General features: G+C 42.0%; 1 protein-coding gene across 1 annotated transcript in view; it reads left to right on the forward strand.

Moving 5' to 3' along the window:
* Positions 1-381: 381 nt before the first annotated feature.
* LOC140277119 (tenascin-like) overlaps positions 382-18,568 on the forward strand; it is a 36,121-nt gene continuing 17,934 nt past the window's right edge. Inside the window, exons 1-10 of the mRNA XM_072372021.1 lie at positions 382-676; positions 7,534-8,095; positions 8,460-9,773; positions 10,136-10,399; positions 10,481-10,596; positions 13,056-13,209; positions 15,488-15,757; positions 17,150-17,335; positions 17,454-17,543; positions 17,761-18,024. Coding sequence (XP_072228122.1) covers positions 7,615-8,095; positions 8,460-9,773; positions 10,136-10,399; positions 10,481-10,596; positions 13,056-13,209; positions 15,488-15,757; positions 17,150-17,335; positions 17,454-17,543; positions 17,761-18,024 — 3,139 coding nt within the window. The 5' untranslated portion in view covers positions 382-676; positions 7,534-7,614. The remainder of the gene's footprint in view (positions 677-7,533; positions 8,096-8,459; positions 9,774-10,135; positions 10,400-10,480; positions 10,597-13,055; positions 13,210-15,487; positions 15,758-17,149; positions 17,336-17,453; positions 17,544-17,760; positions 18,025-18,568) is intronic.

Raw genomic sequence — 18,568 nt, forward strand, 5'->3', positions numbered from 1 at the left:
AGATTTTCCATCTTTTCAGAAGGCTTTAGTGTCAACTGTGGAGGTGAGTGCAGGACTCAAATGTGACATAAGACTTTGGGTAAATTTAGAAAAATTATGCTTAATTTTTGCAGCTTTAATCATGCAAGAGAAAATAATAAATCATTATAGCAAAGTTAATCTGGTTGAAGACAAATGTCTGCCTCCTGTCTATGTCTTTCTTCTCATTGCCCGGCTTTCCCCTCTAATTTTCCTGCACAACCACAAGCACTGCTCTTTTTTGTCATGACTCCCAGTAGCAGTGGCATCTCATTTAAAGGCAACAGCCCCACTCTGCATCCATTAGTTACAGTAGAGGGAGGGCAGTGAAGGGAGGGAGGTTAACAGCTATTTAAGGGCTGGAGTTTAACGCAATGGGTGTCTGACCTAAACAGTCCTCATGCTTTAAAAGACATTTCCTCCCACACACTCTCTCCCTCCGTCTCTGCTTTTTGACTCACTGAAAAGGAGCCGAGCCTGAGCTGTGAACGGTGAGGGAAGATAAGGAGTTGGCTGAGGGAGGACTGACGGAGCTGCTGGAGACGCTGCAGTGACGGAAGAGAGGGAGGCATCCTTTATTTGGCTCGGCTGAATTTGTGAGGAGTTGGTGGATCACCACGTGTTACCTGCAGATGAGATATTAATCACACTAATACAGGTAAGAAGACTATGCACGAGTTGACTTTTCTGCTGATTTGATGCAACAATAGAGAATTACTTGACTTCTTTTCCCCAAATTTTGCCGAGGTTGCTCGTTCAGACTCGTTTAATAGAAGTGGTGAATACTTGCAACTTCTTCCTCACTCACATGGCAGCAAGTTTAGGGATCAGAGGTAATGACTCACTGCTGAGGGAGTGAACATGTGGAAGCGTTATCCCCAGCTTTGATCACCTCAGTAGAACGGCCAGCACACTTCATGCCAGAAGAGATGCTCTCAAATTTTGTCAGGTTGTAGATCAATACTGGAAATGTAAAGACTAAAGCTGACCATCTGCATGTGTTTGTGCATGGGGCCAGAAAAATGCACAAGCATCCATTTGTTTTGAGCTTTTACAGCTTGGTGATTCACCACATTACCTTAGGCAGTGCAATCCAGGCTTCATTGTGCATCATTTTTCCACCATGAAGTTTCACTGAAGGGAAAAGTGGGCAACGGGGCTGAGTTTGCCAGCAAAGAGAAGAAAATACTTCATCCATTCAGTCCATTAGCTGTGGTAAATTGGAGTCTGGCTACAGATGTTTCAACTTGTGTTTTATCCTTTTTTTTTTGTGTGGAGGGTTTGAGTCACCAACCGCGCACTCCACATTCAGCAGAGTATTTAATCTGAGTTATTGTCTTCTTCCTCATGTACATTTCCTTGACTGTTATCTAAAATGTGCATTGTGTGAGCTGTTGAAGCCGGCATGTTTTACTGCCTTGCTGCTGCAGTTTGAGCTGGGTGTCCTGATATGTGTGAGAGGTGTCTCTGTGAACACACTTCTGTCAGTCAGACAGCTGGTTTGAGCTCCCTGAGGGTTCATCCTCCACAGTTTCCCTCCCTCTGACCTGAACACAAGGAGCCAGGGGTTGATCATAACTCAGCATCACACACCTCGTTATATTCCAGCTGGAAGTGTCAGTCAAGCGATCGAGGTGTCGCCTAAAAGTGCTGGAGGTTAGTGAGGGCATTGTGCTGGGCTTAATGCCTGTGTTGTGTTTTTTCACAAGTGGACATATCATTTTCGCTTACAGAACACTTGAATTGATCTATGTATTTAGTGTAATAACAGGCTCTGTGTCAGAATGTGAGAGTTGATGTGTCTAAAATCAGGTGTGTTGGTGATGAGTGGGACTGAGCACAGATGGCAGCTTGTAGGTGATGATTTACCAGTGGGAATGTATCCTTTTATATCCTACACAAAGGTAATATGGACACACTTCAGTCAGTTTGACCAAATGATTATTTGGTTAGGAGATTACTTTACTGAAAATAAGAACAGGTGACACATTTTGATTGTTTTGTCCAAATCCCAATTACATTCAGTTTACTGACATTTATGACAAAGAAAAGCAACAAATACTCACATTTAAGAGTGTGTAACTACAAATGTTTGGGTGTTTTCTTGAAATAGAAATCACTTTGCAGTCTCAGTAGTTACTGTTGAAAGTCTAAGTCAGCTTCCTGCTCAGTCTCACGTGTTGAGACGACTACACTTTAAGACACCCTTGACGATATCTGCCATACAGCAGTGGGAAAACTTGCAATCTGTTGATGAGGTGCTGCAATTTCTATCAACAGTAAATCCTCCGATTAACTTTACTGAGATGATTTCCAGCTGTGCCAGATGCAGTGAGAATCAGCCTATGCACTGTAGAAATGATGGAAAAAATAATACAAACAAGTAGATGCACTCATTTAATGCCAACCACTGAACAGATTCCTCACACACTCCTATCAGCCACAAATGTTTCCAATGAGGAGTGCACTTGCTCTGTAGGCATGGATGTAGACTGCTGCACCTCAGCAAGGTCGATTGTACTGCCTGATCATGTCTTGCATGCAGTTGCACTTTCAGTTTAACTGAAGGCCCATCCTTTACAGTATCTGGACACAAAAGTACCTCAATGCCTTTTAATTTTTTTGCCTTGAACCAGGCAAAACAGATGTCGTCAGTCCGTTGCCAACATTCCCAGTTTCTCTTTTCCACGTGGGAAAGTTCCCTTCTGGCTGCCAGCTTGGGGGAAGAATACTTAAGCTCCTACAAATGGATTTTAACTTAGCGAACAGGTTATATTTGTCTGTTTTTTCTCCTTATAGTCTTTCCATGTCCTACAGTCAAATTAGATGTCCTTGGCTAACCCCAGGTCTGCTCTGAACGACGTATCCTTGGCAGTTTATTGCAAGACGTTTTAGTTGCATATACAGGTCAAAAAGATTCAATCATCTTTGCATAAAAAGAGTGTCAGCTTGTTTCTGAAAAGTCTCCAGAAGGTCGTAAAAGTTCACACTTTTATTGTCTGTTCAGTCTGTAAAAATAGGAGTGAGCTCTTATTTGTTTTTGCCGTCTGTTGAGACATTGTACAGAAATTATTGGAACACGGGAGACGTTTGTTTTTGATTCTCTAAACGGATGCAGAACGGTTTGAGTTCATGCTTTCCCTTCTTCATCAGCTGTTTGCTCTGATGTCCAGTCACAACACGGCTCACTATGATGCTGCCGTCAGACTGACATCAGCCAGGCAACATTTATTTGTGTGACGTGGCCAAAGGCAGAAGTGGCTAGGAAAACCTGGGTTGTACACTGAGAGAGCTACAGAAGATTGGCAAGTAGATAACAAGCAGTTCTTATCCTTTGCTTGTTAATGATATGTTGTCTCACTGCAGACAAGTAGCATCCCTTTCTCTTTTGCTTGTGTCGGTAAAATACAAACAATATTTCCAGACTGTTTTACCGTGACGTCAAACGGTTTTCTTTGAAATCGACTTCCTAGCCTTTTTTCTTAATTTTCACCCTGAAAGTCTTTAGATTTTTTTATTAGCACATCATTTCCTACCAAAGGTAGCTACAGGCATGTGAAAAGAACAAATAACACAGTCTTTTAATTCTAATTCTGTTTTGATTTTTAGTACTTCATAAAAAAAAAGGTCAACAACCTCAGCTAAACAGCACATAACACATTACACTGTGTCATTATTTAGTAAAAAAAAATGTAAGCCCAAATGTAGAAACGGTGTGTGAAAGTCCATCCAGCAGCTTGTAGAAACCACCTTTCACAGGAATAACTCGAGGTCTGGACTTTGACTGGACCATTGCAACACCTTGATTCTTTTCTTTTTCAGTCATTCTGGTGTAGATTTGCTGCTGTGTTTGGGATCATTGTCCTGTTGATGAGCCAGTTTCAGCCCAGCTTTAGCTGTTGGACAGATGGCCTCACATCTGACTCTAGAATACTTTGGTATCCAGAGGAGTTCATGGTGGACTCAATGACTGCAAGGGTCAAGGTCCTGTGGCTGCAGAACAAGCCCAAATCATCAGCCCTCCTCCACCGTGCTTGACAGCTGGTATGAGGTGTTTGAGCTGATATGCTGTGTTTGGTTTCCTCCAAACGTGCTGCTGTGCATTATGACCAAACATCTCCACTTTGGTCTGGTCTGTCCAAAGGACATTGTTCCAGAAGTCTTGTGAAATCTTACTGCAACCCTTCCAAACAAGCCATACTTGTTCAGTCTTTTTCTAATTGTGCTGTCATGAACTTTAACATTTAACACGCTAACTGCGGCCTGTAGAGTCTGAGATGGAGCTCTTGGGTGTTTTGCAGCTTTGCACGGTCTGACCTTGTGGTGAACTTGCTGGAAAGACTGACGAGTTTCTTGAATGCTTTCCAGATGAATAATCTTTCTCTCTGTAGAATGATGGACTCCAGTTTAGAATTTACCTAATGACCCTTATAATCTTCACTATAAAAAATGTCTATTTTGCAAATACTATTATAATTATTTACTGTGAATATCCCAAATTATCAAGACTTGCCTTGTGTTTCCCAGAGTGATCAAAAACATGCTGCAAGACTTAAACTTTAGATCTACAACTCTAGCCATAACCTACCTTTATTCTACCCAACTTACCAGATGTGTGAAAACTTGTGAAACTCAAACTTTTACATCTGTACACATTTGCACTTAACCAGGTAAAGGAGAGCAGAAGTGCTGGAAAGAGGCTCAGGCTGAAGGAGAGGTCAGGTCAAAGGTGGGGCCTATAAAGGAGGGACAGGAGGACTGATGAGAGGCATGTGCCTTCATACCTGTGGTTACAAGCACCACAGTGAAAGGAAAGGGGAAAAAAGGAAAGGGTCTTGTTGCAGTCATCAGTTTGATTTAGAGAGGACACCTTGCTGCCTGCCATCCAAATATAGCACTTTTAAAACACGTTTAGTCATCATGGTATGCTCAGTTTATAGGACTCTTGCTGAATTCAAAGCCTTCTAACCTGAAACCCACGTGTAATTCTCTTTTCCCTTGATGGTTTTCCCCAAATAAAAATCGTTGGCATCTCTCACAGGAAAATTTGGCGAAAAACAAAAATATACTCATTTTAGACACTCGGGCTCAACTTTCCCATCAATACTCACCCAAACTGTCACACTGCGCAACAAATAAGTTTGGTTTATCTCTTTAAAAGTCTGCAGTTTCCCAAAAAACAGCCCAGAAGATATCCAGAGTCATAAAAAATCCGGCAAGAGCAAGAATGTAGGTTTATTTTTGACAACTTTGGGCCTGATCTGTTTCATATTTAAAAATATTTGAGCTGCAAGAATTTTAGATTGGCCTAAAAACTGCAAGGATGCCGAACTGTGAGAAAAAATATTGTTGTCGGATGCAGAAAGGACTTCTGTTTAAGTGAAAACTCGTGGTTTTTTTTAGTTTGATAGTGTGGCTTGGAGGGTGATGTTGGTATGAAAAAGACTAGAAGTTTAGATTTATGTGCAGCTGTTTTGATTTTTGTTTCAGTGGAATATAATACATTCTCGTAAATCTATGAGGGGCAAGAAATAAAAGAAGAGTGCAGTCATAGTTGCATAGTGATGTAACAAACACTGAACAGCTGAACCTTTTGAACATCTAATTTTCTGTTGACTGATCAGCAGAGTAAAGCTGCATATTGTCCCAAATAGTTTCCAGAATCCCTCATGAGAACAATCCCAGGTGCGTCCCATATCTTTTAGAAAAGTTTTCTATAACTGCAGGTACTGGTCCCCTGTGGAAGCAATTATTTATGGGTTTGTAGGCGCAGGCAGTTACCAATCAAAAAAATCGGACAAAATCCTTGTGCACCTTTTTTTTATAGAGATGTAGTTTATCTCGGACACAGCAGTAGACAAACGTGAAACTGTCTGGAAGACATTTACAGGCTGGTTGAGAATAAAATGTTTAACACAATGTGCTGAAGTTCAAAGTAAGCTTAAAATCATCTAAAGCCTGCAAACTGTGTCAATTGGTGCCTGAAATGATGGCTATAATGTGATTTGAAACTCTGAGGGAAGATGTTTCCAGTAATGCTAAGAATTACAAAAATCCCTCTGGGGCCTGTCTTGATTTTCAGTCTCGTATCCTTACTCTGGATCCTTTAGGAAAGTCCTTATAAACCAATCTGAGGAAGCTTTCCCACGCTGAGGAAGAAGCTTGTCATTTGACTCCCTCAAATTTTGGTATTTTAATGTCCAGATGATGAAGTCATCTGAGACGTTTGTGGGCAAGAAAGAGTGCTGCAGTCCATAGGAAGGATTATACATTTTAACACGTTTACCCTACTATATGTATATGTTGTAGGGAGTCAAAACAGTTGACATTTTTCACATGTTTGCATGAATACCATAAAAGAAGCTGCTGAGCCAGCACAGCTGTGGATTCCACGGTATTGAGGCTTTTCTCATGCAACGTTACATTCACAGGAAAGCATGAAAGAAATCTAAAGAAGGGATGAATCTCGGGTGTGTGACATTGTTACGCTGCACGCAAATGATTCAGTTGAAATTGATTTCCCTTACACTGTTTATAGCATTAGACGCAAATGATTACAGGGCAATTTGTGCAATAAGCTCGTGAGCTTAAAATATAATGGAAAGAGATCCAATGTTTCCCTCTGAATTAGCACAGCTGCAATGGGAGGAACTCCGAACCAGACTCTGGGTGGACAACAGTCCACAGCATTATTGGTGAGTCTGTAAACTGTGTACAGAATCAATTAGTTGTTTGTAAAATATCTGCAACGTTGAAGATGGCGCTCCATGATTTTCGTGCTTCCTTTTTCCATCTTCACATTTCTGGTTTTGTTAAACAAAGTAACAAAAAACATTCAGTTTATAGATATGGACAATGACATGTATCAAAGTCTGAATAAACGAGAAAGAAATCCACGATCTCACTTTGTCACATTACAGATAAATGTGAATGATTAAAGTAATCACCAGTTCAATAAAATCAGATCTCAATATCCTTTAAAATGAGCAGAGCTTTGAGCCCACCTTTCCTCATAAGTGTTTCCACATCAGAGCTGACATCAAACAAAGGTTTTTATTTGGTTTCTTCTTTGTAACCTCTCGGACAATTAGTCAGTTGTCTAAAAGACCTGCTGAACTCGTACAATATAAATGATTGTCAGCATTTAATTTCACTCCATTCTACAAAGAGTTATCACTTGATTTTCTCATTTGTTTTTCAATTTGTCTGTTGGTGACCTCTAATGTACTTTACTGTATCAGGCTTTCATGCCCTTATCAAATTAGAGACAAATAAAGCTACTTAGTACATCCATCTGCTTCTCGCAAGGGCCTTTTTTTAAATGATTTCTCAGCCTATTCCTTGCTAAATCCTTGGCTGTAATACTCAACTTTAACTGGCTGGAAACTGGCCAACCTGTGGCTGAGAGCAACAATTCTAAGTGGCTGTGCCTGTACTTTTTACAGCATTTATATCAGTTTAACGTTTTATTAGTCTGATTTTTTTTATTTTTATGCTGTCGTTCTGTCTTTTCAGGACTTTCACCATAACAAAGACTTGCCTTTAGTCTGACATCCAAACGGATTTATTTAATCAGTCTCACGTTCCACATTGAGCATGGGCCCACAAAGCCTCCTGGGCTGCCTTCTTCTGATTACTCTGCTCAGCTTATCAAATGCTGGGCTTGTCAAGAAAATCCTGCCACATCGACGGCAGACTCTGTCGTCCCTTAAAAAACACAATGTCACCCTCCCAGGTGCAGGAAATCCTATGGTTTTCAGCCATATCTATAACATCAATGTTCCTGCCAGTTTACTGTGCTCAGTGGACTTGGACGCACCAAAGAGCACTCAGCTCCATCCCAAAGATGCAGAGGTGGTCTCCTCAGGCCACCACATCACCGAACACACTGTTGATGGGGAGAACCAGATCATCTTCACCCACCGCATCAATATACCGAGGCAGGCCTGTGGTTGCACCGAGGATCTGCCCGGCCTGAAGGACCTCATAAGCCGGCTGGAGATGCTTGAAGGAGAAGTTTCAACTCTGAGGGATCAGTGCAACAGTGATGGGGCGTGCTGCAGTGCACAGCTCACAGGTAGGTGGGATGTGTTGTACTCCTATGTTGAAGCCACAATGATGGAATCTTTTATTTATTAACTTATCAATGAAAAGTGAAGAAATGGAGTACTTCATAACCCCCATGAGTCTCCTTCACTATGAGTCACATCAGTTCCACTCATATTCCACGTTTTTTTTTGGAATTCAGAGGGGAAGTGTCAGTTTCTCTGTGCAGTGAGGCCAACAACTTATCCGTTAACTTTTAACGTGCCATTGATCAATGAAGTTTGTAAGTCTTGTTGCTAAAATAAAACTTTGACCATTCTGAAAATATGGCACTCTGATGGGTTAGTTTAAAGTTTTCAAGTTGATGAGATTTTTTTATGTTCTTATTTTCTAAGGTGAACTGGGAATGAAACCTTACTGCAATGGTCATGGAAACTACAGTGCTGAAACCTGTGGCTGCATTTGTGAGTCCGGTTGGACAGGATTCAACTGCTCGGAGCCTGAGTGTCCTGGTAGCTGCCAGAACCGCGGCCGCTGCGTGGACGGAAAATGTGAGTGCTTCAAAGGCTTCGCCGGCGAAGACTGTGCACTCGAGGTCTGCCCCGTGAACTGTGGAGCACACGGCCACTGCCTGGGCGACGTTTGCGTCTGTTCGGATGGTTTCTTCGGTGATGACTGCTCTCAGAGTCGGTGCCTGAACAACTGCCTGGGCCGCGGTCGCTGTGATGATGGAGACTGTGTGTGTGATGAACCTTGGACCGGCTTCGACTGCTCTGAACTCATCTGCCCCAAAGACTGCTACGATCGCGGACGCTGTGTGAACGGCACCTGCTACTGTGATGAGGGCTTCAGCGGGGAGGACTGCGGACATCACACCTGTCCGAACAACTGCCATGGCAATGGTTTCTGTGTTGATGGTAAATGCACCTGCACCGCTGGGTACAGTGGAGAGGACTGCTCTCAGCTCACCTGCCTGAACGACTGTAATGAAAGAGGCACGTGCTTCAATGGGATGTGCATCTGTGACTCAGGCTATCAAGGTGAGGACTGCAGCCAGCTGGCATGTCTGAACAACTGCAACAACAGAGGCCAGTGCATAAATGGCCAGTGTTCATGCGATGTTGGCTTCCAGGGAGATGACTGCTCTGAGCTTTCCTGTCCCAACGACTGCCTGCAGAGGGGCCGCTGTGTTAACGGGCAGTGTGTGTGCGATGAAGGCTTTGCTGGGGAGGACTGCAGCATCCGAACCTGCCCTTCAAACTGCTACGGCCGTGGGGAGTGTATTGAGGGACGCTGTGTGTGCCATGCAGGCTTTGCCAGTGAGGACTGCAGTGAACTCAGCTGCCCCAACAACTGCAGAAACCGTGGCCGGTGCATCGATGGGCAGTGCGTTTGTGACGAAGGGTTCAGCGGGGAAGACTGCAGTCAGAAAGCTTGTCCCAATGACTGCCTGGCCCGGGGTTACTGTAACGATGGTAAGTGTGTCTGCCAGGAGGGCTACAAAGGAGACGACTGCTCTGTGCTCGCCTGTCCAAGTAACTGCAACAACAGGGGGAGGTGCATCAACGGGAGGTGCACATGTGAGGGTGGATATGAAGGAGAGAGCTGTGCAGAGCGGAGCTGCATCAACAACTGCCAGGACAAAGGCCGCTGTGTGAACGGTCAGTGCGTCTGTGACGAGGGATACATCGGAGAGGACTGCTCAGAGGGTAAGAAGCTCTCAGTGCAGAGTTGCATTGAAAAGGTTTTGGCAGTTAAGAGTGTCTGAAAGTTTCCATGTGTTAACTTGAAGTACTATAAAAGCAAATTCAGAGTGATGTAATTTCCTCCCATTCTCAAAATTCACTCACCACTCATCCTGAGAGAAACTATTTTGGTAGATATAAAAGAGTTTCGGCTTGTGAGCTGCCATTGTCTGGTCTTGGTTTGTGCTTTTTTGGCAGTTATTCCCACCGCAGCCAGATGTGGCTCTGGAGTTTGCATTAGGGCTTCATGGAGGATATTCAACAACATAGGCCATGAGAAACCATCTGAGAAAACACCCTCAGCATTTTTTCTTTAATTTTTCCAGTGTCTCCTCCAAAGGACCTTGCAGTTGGCGAGGTCACCCCTGACACCGTGGACCTTTCCTGGAAGAATGAGATGCTGGTTACAGAGTACCATGTGACATATGTGCCCACCAGTCCTGGAGGTCTTCTTCTGGAGTTCACTGTGCCTGGAGACCAAACTTCCGCCACTGTTAAAGAGCTTGAACCTGGCATTGAGTACCTGATCAGTGTTTATGCCGTCCTGAGCAACAAGAGGAGCATCCCTGTCAGTGCAAGGGTGGCCACAGGTACATCCCAGTTAGTTTACTCAAGAATATCTTCAGGAAACAAAGTCCAAGCTGTTGATTATTTTGTCTCTGTGTCCACAGATCTCCCTCAGCCTGAAGGTTTAAGATTCAAATCAGTGAGAGAGTCCTCCGTAGAGGTTGTGTGGGACCAGTTGGACATCTCCTTTGATGGCTGGGAGATTTATTTCCGCAACACGGTCAGTCTGTCCATTTCTTTTGAAGGCTTGCCCTCAGTTTAATGAACCATCAGGGAAAACAAGAGAACACATCAGTAATGCCAGCTTATTTGATGCTTCAGCAAAACCTTGATTTATTTCAGTTCTTATGTCAAAGTTTGCTATACAGAAAATAAAGTGAAGACATGTTTGAATGTCACAGAGCTGCAGCTAAATCCGCTGCTTGGAATCCGAGGCAGAAGCTCTTTGAAAAGAAACGTCTGTGCCAGCTGATAAGTCTGAGCCTTCTGAGTTTTTACTCGGCTTTAAATATACTGTCCTTTTCTGACCTCAAGTTCATTTTGAAGCCTGTCTCAGACATGCAAATGAAAATGTTTGATTACTTTATTACTAGTAGCCTTGGTCCAAAGTATAAATTAAGTGATCTGAGTAAAATCAGTTTTGTGTGTGAGCTGCAAATGCAAAAATTGTGCACCATCTATATATTCACACAGTGGGATGAAACTCTCCTTTCCTCTATTAAAGAGTCTGTGCTGTCACATCACACTCGCTTCACATTTGAACCTAAAAGGACCAATTTCAGCATGCGTGCAAACAAGTGCAACTGCCTAAATGTCATAGATAAATAAGAAGATTGGTACAGTCTTTGCTCGTGTTCATGAAATGACTGCAGCGTTGAAGTGGTTATCTTGGTGTGAAAAATGGACTCTGGAGGAAATGGAAAGCTGCTTCTCTGTGAAGATAATCTTATAGCATTGCTAAGACTTCAGGAAGCCCGTTTGAATATTACCCTCCCATGTTATCAAAGTCTCAGTTGAAAACCTGACGCTTCCAGGCATACCCGGATTTCACAGTCAGGAGTGACAGAAGCAATCCTGGTGGGCTGTGCAATAGATAAAATAAGTGCTACCTGAAAAAGGTTTCCTCTTCTAAATGTCAAAGGGGATTGAGGGCGCACGGTTACTTTTTTTTAAATTCACTACATAGTGATAACAAAAAAAAACGCCAAAGGTATTTGGAAGGTGTAGCTGCACAATATATGAAACTAACATATTTCCATAAAAAACAAATGAGAACAGGACTGGCTACTCAAGGAAATATTATAATTATCATGGAATCACACATTGCTAGTGTGTTGCCACGAAAATATGTCAAATCGTCTGTCATAGAATATTCTTCAAACGGCATTTGAAGAGGAAAAATGTGCTGTTTTTGTTTTTTCAGATAATTTTTAAAGCGCGAGTTCCATGTGCAGTAGAACAAACCTTTTCTATAATGCTTTTCTAGCCCTTGAGCAGCTAATAACCCAGTCTCCTGCTGAGAACGATGACCCAGAAATGAGCAATTTCTGACTCTGACTGATAAGAGGACAGGTTGGATGCAAGTTTAGTCATTGCAGTTTAGTAGAAAATATCCACAAGGTGCAGCGATGGATTCTACATTAAATGTTCAGAGGCTTCTGTTTGCATTTCAGATTAACACCATGTATGTATGTGTGTATGTATATATGTATATATTTTTTTTTCTCAGGAGAACTTGAAGACCTCCCGCTAATTTGTACTAAAAAGGAAATCTCCACATCCACTGACAATGAGACAATTATTAACATAGTTTCTTAAGACTGCAGTGAAACAGTAGGCCATATTGAACGTAAATATATTTTAACTTAATTAGGGTAGACTGATGACGACTACAGGATAGTAAGAGCCGAACTGATTAATTTCATCTCCACTGAATAGAAGCGAGTTGGTCGTGAACAGACTAAAAACTGGTCTCACTCCAGCCCTGCTTCAAGGATGTGGGGCTTAATGTGAGAGATCTGTGATTGTTGGTGCAGATGGTGGAAAAACACCACCTTTCAAGAGTTTTAAAGAGCTTCAAACTGTCTAGAGCAGTCTGGAGTGGCAGTTTAAGGCTTCCTCATACACTGCACACTGAACCAAGTCGGGCTTCCTGCACAAAGGCTAAAGGAGAATATCAAAATTCAAAGAAAGGCACAAAAAGGCATGACTAATGAGTACAACAGCGCTTAAAGATAAGACACAGTTTTACATTTCTACCGACTGGGAAACAAAATTCTGAATCGGTTCATTTATTGCCTTCAAATTGAGGCAAAGTGAGGAAAAAAAGAGACTCTGCCAACAGCATGGTGGAGATTCTATGAAGCTTCTTTGTTCCTCTATTACTGGAAGCACTGAATATATCAAAGTGATGATTAAATCATCAGATTACCCAGGCAGTTTGTAATAACCTTGGAGATTGGTTAACTGGTAGTTATTTCTGAAGATATTCTGAACTATTTCCTTCAATTCAGTGGTGCTGTTTCAGCTGTTTATCAGTCTTCTCTCATGATGGTTTGCAAGAATTCAAATTGGCACATTCACCACAAATGCTAAACACTGTTTCGTTACAAATTCGGAATTTTTCTGACCTGCTGGATTTAAATTTGGCTAAGAGTGTGTATGCATGTGTCTCTGCAGAAAGAAGAAAATGGAAAAGTGGTGAGCACCCTTCCTTCCTCTCAAAACCAGTTCTTCCAGTCGGGGCTTGGACCAGGACAGGAGTATGAGGTCTCAATCAACATCATCAAGAACGACACCAGAGGACCCCAAACATCCAGAAAAGTCACTACCAGTGAGTTTCATGGGCACAGAAAGAGTACAGACATGTTTAATCACCATTTGGTTTATGAGAAGCTGCACACAGATTATTTTCATGATTTGTCTGGTTTTTATTAACAGTTTTGGTTGGGTACCAGTACCTGTCACATAACCTGAGTGCAGATTAAGAAAAATACATTAATGTCAGAGTAAAATTCCATAATGACGAGGAGAGTTACAACAGGAAATCCCTGCTGGCTCTGCATACTTTCATCCAACAGATTTTAGGTAAAGAATAATAACTCCAGTGAATTGTATCTCAGTCGAGCATGACCATGTCATAGTTGTCATATTCATTGTAAATCTAAATCATGCTCTTAACTTTTGTTCACTGCTTGCTGAAACTTTTTATTGCTGTATTACCCTATACATTATGAAGAGAAATGCTTCCAAAGTCCTTACACAACTGATGTGGCACGCCAAGCCAAGTCAAACCTCCTCAGTTGTGTGTGGAAAAGTCATTAGTAGCAGATCTGTGCTGGTGGACTTCCTGCGTACCCCCCCCCCATTTGTTCATGATGTCATTTATTTGTGTAGGCCAAAACTTGACATAGCTCCCCCAAATGAGGGATAGAAAAAGGTTTGTTTGTCTTCTTTTAGCCCCTAAAACATCGTGAAACGATGTCTCCCCCACATGTAAACACAGGAGATTTGTCAGGTAGTAAACACGAAGTGGGAGTGAAAGTTTTTCCTTTTTCATATCATAGAGCCAAGTGAAGTCTTACACAAGCTGTTTACTCGTCTTTACTCCACTTTTATTTTTTAGTATTTGTGTGTTACTTTTGTACTTTGTACACCTACAGAAAACCATTTAAATCATTATATTTTATCATTATTACAAAAAGACTCCCACACAAGTGCTGACTAAGGCATGTAGGGGAGCATGTTACACCTATTTTAAAGTCTTCACACTGGTTACCTCTCAGTTTAAATTGACCAGTTGGGTTCAGTGACATTTGATGTCTTTGAAAGGTGCAATAGTACTGTGCAGAATTCTTGATCAGCCCCTCATTTCTTTATTTTCCTCCAAGCAGCTAGACTTTCTCATGATCTTTTAAAGTGATCTTGAGCAATAGTTCCTCTGGTTTTCTGAGGGTCTTTTAAAGTTTGTCTTTGGACATTGGCTACTTTTTCACTTAGTTTCATTCCAGTTGTTGTGTGTTGTTGATGTGTTTTCAGAAGATTTTTTTTGTTTAAGTCACTTAACTCTGACCTATGAATCATTCAAGCTTAAAAAAAGGCTCCTAACTCAAAGGATGAATCAGTGCTGTGTCGATACATAACAGAGAACTTACCAAAGAACCATTTTAAATTGTATCTTTAGGCACTTTGTTACCAGCAGCCTGTCACAAAGACACATCATTTGTTCACATTTCTTTAGTTGTATCAATGTAAAACACCAAAGATAACATTTGAGAAAACTGAACAAGTGGAGCACAAAAGAAGAGTGTCAGGTCTAAAAAACTATCTACAGCAGATGAACAGTATCTGAAAGTGATGTCATTAAGAAAGAGGAAAAAATCCAGCAAAGACCTGAAACAGGACCTGAGAGATGCATCTGGACCTTCAGCTGATCCATCTACTGTTGGCCCAAGCCTCATCAGAAATGGTCTCCATGGAAGGATGGCCGTCAAGAAGCCATTCTTAAGGAAGGGAAACAGGGAGAAAAGGCTGAGCTATGCCAAATGACACAAGAAGTGGACTGAAAAGCAGGGACAAACGGGTCTTATGAAGGGGTGAATCCTCCCCAGAGCCCGGACCTCAACATTACTGAAGCAGTGTGGGATCATCCTGACAGAGAACGGAACAAAAGGCAGCCGACATCCAAAGAAGAGCTTTGGGATGTCCTTCAAGAAGCCTGGAGAACTATTCCTGAAGACTACTTAAAGAAATGACAGAAAGATTGTTTGAGAGGGTTCAGGGTTGTTGAAGAAAAAAGGTGCTCAGATCAAATATTAACTTTCAATGAATTGTGCAAACTTTGCTTTTCTCTTCTATACTGCGTTTCCATTTATGTTTTCACATTTCAGTAAATCACTGCGCTCATTTGCCCTTTTCCTGGCAACACAGAAAGTAATGACGGGTCACTCAAGACTTTAGCACAGTGTAAATGCAGATCAGGGATTGATGTAAGTCAGCTTCTCAAATGTATTTACTTTGTTTTATTCAGTCTTTTCTCAGTCCTATTGTCAGTTTAACACCATGTGTTTGACAAACACCATATGTTTCTGTCCCCTGACCTCAAAACCCAGAGATTGATGGCCCCCGGCAAGCGGAGGTGAAGGATGTTACGGACTCCTCTGCTCTGATCAGCTGGTATCTGCCGGTGGCTCCAGTGGACAGAGTCACCATGTTTTACATGCCCGGCTCCGACCCCTCAGACGAAACCACGGTGGATATTTCCCCTCCTGACAAGCAGTACAGCATTGCCAGTCTGAAACCAGACACTGAGTACACAGTGTCACTCATTTCCAGGAGTGGAGACGCCACCAGTGACCCTGTCACCACCACATTTACAACAGGTGAGCTTTTAGCAACAATAACCACAGAATATTTATCTTTTAATGATAGTGGAAGGTGTGAAATTCATGTGAATGACGAATTTAACGCATGGACAAAGCAATATAATAAACTGAACACTGAAGAGAAGACTAACTCTTATTTTCATTCTGATTTTCTTTTCAATAAATTTTGAAAAAAAGATGAAGTTGTCAGATTTTGGTTTTGAATTAAGAGACAAAATGTTTCAGACACTAATCTTGTGGATCAAACCAGTTCCTTCAAAGCCTTCACTACATGCATTATGTTGTGAGTCTCAAAATTGGAGGCACATTAACTTTAGTTTGATTAAAAACAAACTCTGGTGTGCTCTGTCAGAGCGGTTCGTTTGAGCAGGTGTGAACGCTGTTATCCAAACTTTGGTGTGCACAAAACCAGCAGACCAGTAACGCCTAATCCGCTGGGTCTGCTTCCAACCAAACACTGTTTGATGCTGTTTGACTGAAATATGAACGTGGCACGGGCCACGTACACAGACATGCAGCACTTTATTTACCCCGTTCAAAAAGTATGAGCCATGCTGCACATTACAGCTCAGTACAGGCGTCAGAACCACAGCTGCCTTGCACAAATCTTTATTTGTGATTGCAGCTCATGAGCTCCTGCCACTGTTTGGACTTTTATGCATTACTTCTTAGTGACAAAATGAGGAATAAATGCTGGAATCTGCTGGAATCCAACCAGTTTGTAAGTTCCATAAACAAAATATGCAAGAAGTTGTTGAAACTTAAACTTATCCATCTGTCTCTTAACAGGTGTCTGACAAAAAAAAACCTCTCACATTTCTCTTCAATATAAAAATACTTGCATGAACGGAGAACCAGGACTTACTTCTGCTTTAGTCAGGACCAGGAAACAGAAACTCCACGTGTCCACACCCTAATTGATGTTTGTTTGATGGAACTTTAGTATCCAACTGTTTTAGGAAATTACCAAGACTTTCTCGAAAATGAAACGCTATAATTGTGAACTGTTTTTGAAGACAAGCCAGTCGACTTGGTGGTTTAGAGGCAACAACAGGGTAGACAAGACAGATAATATATACTTTTACTGTTCAAATACAAATAATGTTCCCAGGAGGTCCCACAAAACCAGTCATTTTCTTTTGCAGCAATTGATGACAACCTTCAAAGAGTATAATCTATAAAACAGTTTAACAGTGAGAGGTCTTTTCTTGGCTTTTAGCAGCTAGACCTGTATTTTTCCTTTTCTATGATTAACAAAAAATGTAAATAAGACCAGTAGTTTCATACTGTATAGCTGTCTGTGGTGTGGTTGGGAGGATAAATGTATATTGATCAGCGCCAGGTTACTCTAATCATGTTATTAATGGTAAAAAACTGTATGTACCTCAGCACTGGATGCCCCCACAGACCTGCGGGCTGTGTCACAGACAGACGACAGCATCACTCTGAAGTGGACCAACAGTCAAGCGGATGTAGGCAGCTATCGAGTGAAATACAGGCCGATCTCTGGGGCCACTCACGGTGAGGAAGTGTTTAGACAGGGACCAGGAGACGCCACACAAGCTGCTATCACTGGTAAGGGTCAACGAAAGCATCTATAAAGCACAACCACACACACACACACACACAGCCTCCAGACGTTCATTCGTCTCACCCCATACTGTTATTTCACTTCCATCTTTTCGTATTGCAGGGCTGAAGCCGGGGACAGAGTACGGGATCGGAGTGACAGCAGTGAAGAATGAGCGGGAGAGCCTCCCTGCTACTACAAATGCAGCAACTGGTGAGAGACACTGTTGAGCAGCTGTTCAAACAGTCTTCCTTCACACTGTTTCATAAATACACAGACACACGTATGCTGTTGATACAAACTGAGTGATGATATTAAACTAATGGAGAGGACTGTAATTTATGATTTTGTGTTGAGTACACCAGGGCTTTACTGTCAGAAAATGTTATGCATTTTTGTTGTGTTAACTGCTTCATGGGTCTTCTGTCAGATCTTGATCCTCCCAGAGGTTTTGAAGAGGTCAAGTCTACAGAGACGTCTCTCACCGTGAGGTGGCAGAAACCTCAGGCCAAAGTTGGTGGATACAGGCTCACATACATCTCCAAAGATGGTCAGGCTGCAGAGGTGGAGATCCCGTCCACAGCAACTTCCTATGTTTTGTCCAACCTGACTCCTGGAATGAGCTACACCCTGGCCTTGACTGCAGAAAGGGGACACAAGAGGAGCCGACCCGTCTCCCTGACTGCATCCACAGGTGGGTGGGGAACAGCTCCCCTCAGTGAGAATCAATGAAAACACACCCTCAAATTTCAGATGAAAAGGTCATTTTCTGTTTAAGTTTTGGCGTTCGGTGATCAGATTTACTTTATTTTTTATTATTAAAATCAATATTCCAGTTTATAGCTAATCCCTTTGCTTATTGAATTCTATTTTTATAACCTTAGAATGAACCATTTATATTGATGTGCATAATGGGTTCTTCTATATGAGAGAACAGCCAGGTTATTACTGTAAAAGGCACATCAAATAAAAAGTACTGATCAGGGGGTGAAACGGAAGCAGAAAGTGGAAGCATGAGGACTGTACTTTTTATATAATGCAACAACAGGCGACGGTGGTTAACTGACTTCATGAAAGAAGCAAAAACATGAAAAGATAAAGCAATTTGGGGGTAATTGAAGGCATATATCTTAATTCCAAATAATTAAACGTTTGTGAGGAAATCTTGGCACAAGGGATGATTCTGTTGTGGAAATTTCTGCATGCTTTCATTCTCAAAAACCAGTTAAGAAAAACGT

This window comes from Leuresthes tenuis, unplaced genomic scaffold (genome assembly GCF_036924035.1).
Source record: "Leuresthes tenuis unplaced genomic scaffold, fLeuTen1.0.hap1 SCAF_19, whole genome shotgun sequence".
NCBI lineage: Eukaryota > Metazoa > Chordata > Actinopteri > Atheriniformes > Atherinopsidae > Leuresthes > Leuresthes tenuis.